Below are 2,352 nucleotides of genomic sequence, written 5' to 3' on the forward strand. Positions count from 1 at the left end.
ATTCCGCGTACCGTCTGATGAGTGTGGTGCTGGAGGCCTAATTTTAGTCCCTTTCCCTTTCCACTCTTGTTTTAGGTGGTCAGGATGGGAAGGAAAAGTTAATTTGACGGTGGAAGAGATGCATAGGGAAATGTCCTCTTTATGTGCGTCTCTGTCAATGAAGGGTAGGCAACGCACCCGAAATTGGGGATGTTTGTGGGCAGCGGTCGCTTTCCATTTCCTTTAACATGTATTGCCAGATTGATAATCATTTAATGTGACAAACGAACGAACAGCCACAGGAATTCATTAAAATAACTAAACTAGAAAACGGTATCAAGACTCCAATTTCCTTACATTACTGTGTTTTTCAATAAATGAATTCCATTAAACGACATTAGTCCTTAGCGTAACTTCTGTATAATTGTGTTAAAACTACCTTTGTCGATGTTTCCAGGTGAGCACAAGCGGTCGTTCATCCCGGCGCTGGTGGGGCCGTTCCTGGAGGTGAGCTTCCTGCCGGACGACGAGGTGCGCAACACCACCATCCCGCTCTTCTACGACATGATGATCACCGAGTATTCGCACAGCCTCGCCAGCGGGGAGAACTGTACGTCACCATACATCACACACATCACATACATCACATATACATCACCCACACTCATCATCATATCTCAAGAATCATAGTCGAGTTAGTTATGAAAAATTCCATCACTATTACTTTTATTATAATAGCGTAATAATTCAACAGATTATAAATAAAATTGTCAATCGGTGTCTATTCTTATGCCTTGTATTGTACCATTACTGTATTGTCTAATCATCGCTTTTAGATTTCTACTATAGACATATAGCTCATCCATAAAACAGATAAATTCTTTAAATCCTTCAAGAGTAGAATAAATACGCATTTATTAATTATACAGTCTTTAGATTAAAATACTATTTAATCTTAAAAAAACAAATTAATCATATAGGAAATCCTACTACTTGGCTGATAACAATCCAAAATGATTTAAAAGAAATCGACTTTGATGAGCCTCCAAGAATCGCGTTTGGAGAATTAAGCCGACATCAAATACTTTTCATTTGGTATGAGGAAGAAATTTTCAAAAAATACCCTCCCTTGGTGTATAGTATGTGAAGATTTGATTCACTAAAACCTGGTCATTCCGGGATCTCCAAAAGAATACACCGATATCATCATTATCAAAGGCACTACAACCGCGGGTGGGCCAGGTCCAGTTCTCCATATCTTGGGCTTTTCCAGACATTGATGACGATATTTTATGTTCTGTAGGTGACAACCCGCTCCGTACACTAGAAAGCGAGTTAATAGACAAGGTAGATGTGCTCGCGTCCCGTGGGTTGGGCGACGGGGCGTGGCGCGCCCGCTTCGTGTCGGCGTGCGGCGCGCGCTGCCGCGAGGGCGGGGCGGGCGGCGCGGGCGCGGCGCTGGTGGCGGCCGCAGCTCGCCAGCTGGACGCGCTGCTGCAGTACCGCGCGGCCGCGCAGCACCGCATGCACCTCACTACCAGAGTGCTGCGCTTCTACGAACAGATCGAACGACCGCATATGTATATACGGTATGTTTGTATTCTAATACAAAGTCACTTTAAATTAGAAATAACTGTAGAATCGACAAAATGTGCTATAATGTATAGAATAATAGGCAATATCCATATGACCCTAAATATTACCAAACTTTTTAAAGTATACTTTATTACTATAACAACATTCCTGCATTTTTTTTAAATATAATGTATTTAGTAACAATTTTAATCATTAATATGTCTTTTTTCAAATTCCCTCGCTAAGTTCTAAAATGAACACTATTGGTCGAAGCAAGTGGCTTATCTAATATGGCGTCGCTGTGTTGACAATACACAGTTCATTTACGTTAGTTTATATAAAAACACGCTCTTAAAGTATTTTACTGTAAACATGATATCAAAACCAACTTTAAAATAAAAAAGTTGATGAATAGCATCAATAATTACCACTTATATGTACCAGGAATAATAAAAATTAATCGATTTTTGACTTTTTGACCTTGAGAAGCAATAAGATACTTTGTTGTTTTTTACATCGAAGTGACATCTGAGCGTATGTTATGAATGAAATTGACGTTATGTGTCTCATGACAACTCCGGTCGCGTTTTTGTCGCAGGAAAATGTTTGTCACTTTATCTTATCATTTGTAGCTCAATGGTTGAATATTTTCGTGTCAGTTTTTTTTCTGGTTCTGTTATAATAAGTAGAATCGCTTACAAAAAGAAAAAAAAACATGTTGTGTGTAGGTACGTGCACAAGCTGGCGCAGATGCACAGCGGGCTGGCACAGTGGGCGGAGGCGGGGCTGGCGCTGCGC

General features: G+C 40.5%; 1 protein-coding gene across 1 annotated transcript in view; it reads left to right on the top strand.

The window, feature by feature from the left end:
- Positions 1-2,352, top strand: part of LOC106110625 (dedicator of cytokinesis protein 1-like) — a 19,988-nt gene that overhangs the window by 14,202 nt on the left and 3,434 nt on the right. Inside the window, exons 11-13 of the mRNA XM_013292509.1 lie at positions 388-589; positions 1,283-1,568; positions 2,283-2,350. Coding sequence (XP_013147963.1) covers positions 388-589; positions 1,283-1,568; positions 2,283-2,350 — 556 coding nt within the window. The remainder of the gene's footprint in view (positions 1-387; positions 590-1,282; positions 1,569-2,282; positions 2,351-2,352) is intronic.

The sequence above is a fragment of the Papilio polytes genome, unplaced genomic scaffold, assembly GCF_000836215.1.
Source record: "Papilio polytes unplaced genomic scaffold, Ppol_1.0 DF824213.1, whole genome shotgun sequence".
NCBI lineage: Eukaryota > Metazoa > Arthropoda > Insecta > Lepidoptera > Papilionidae > Papilio > Papilio polytes.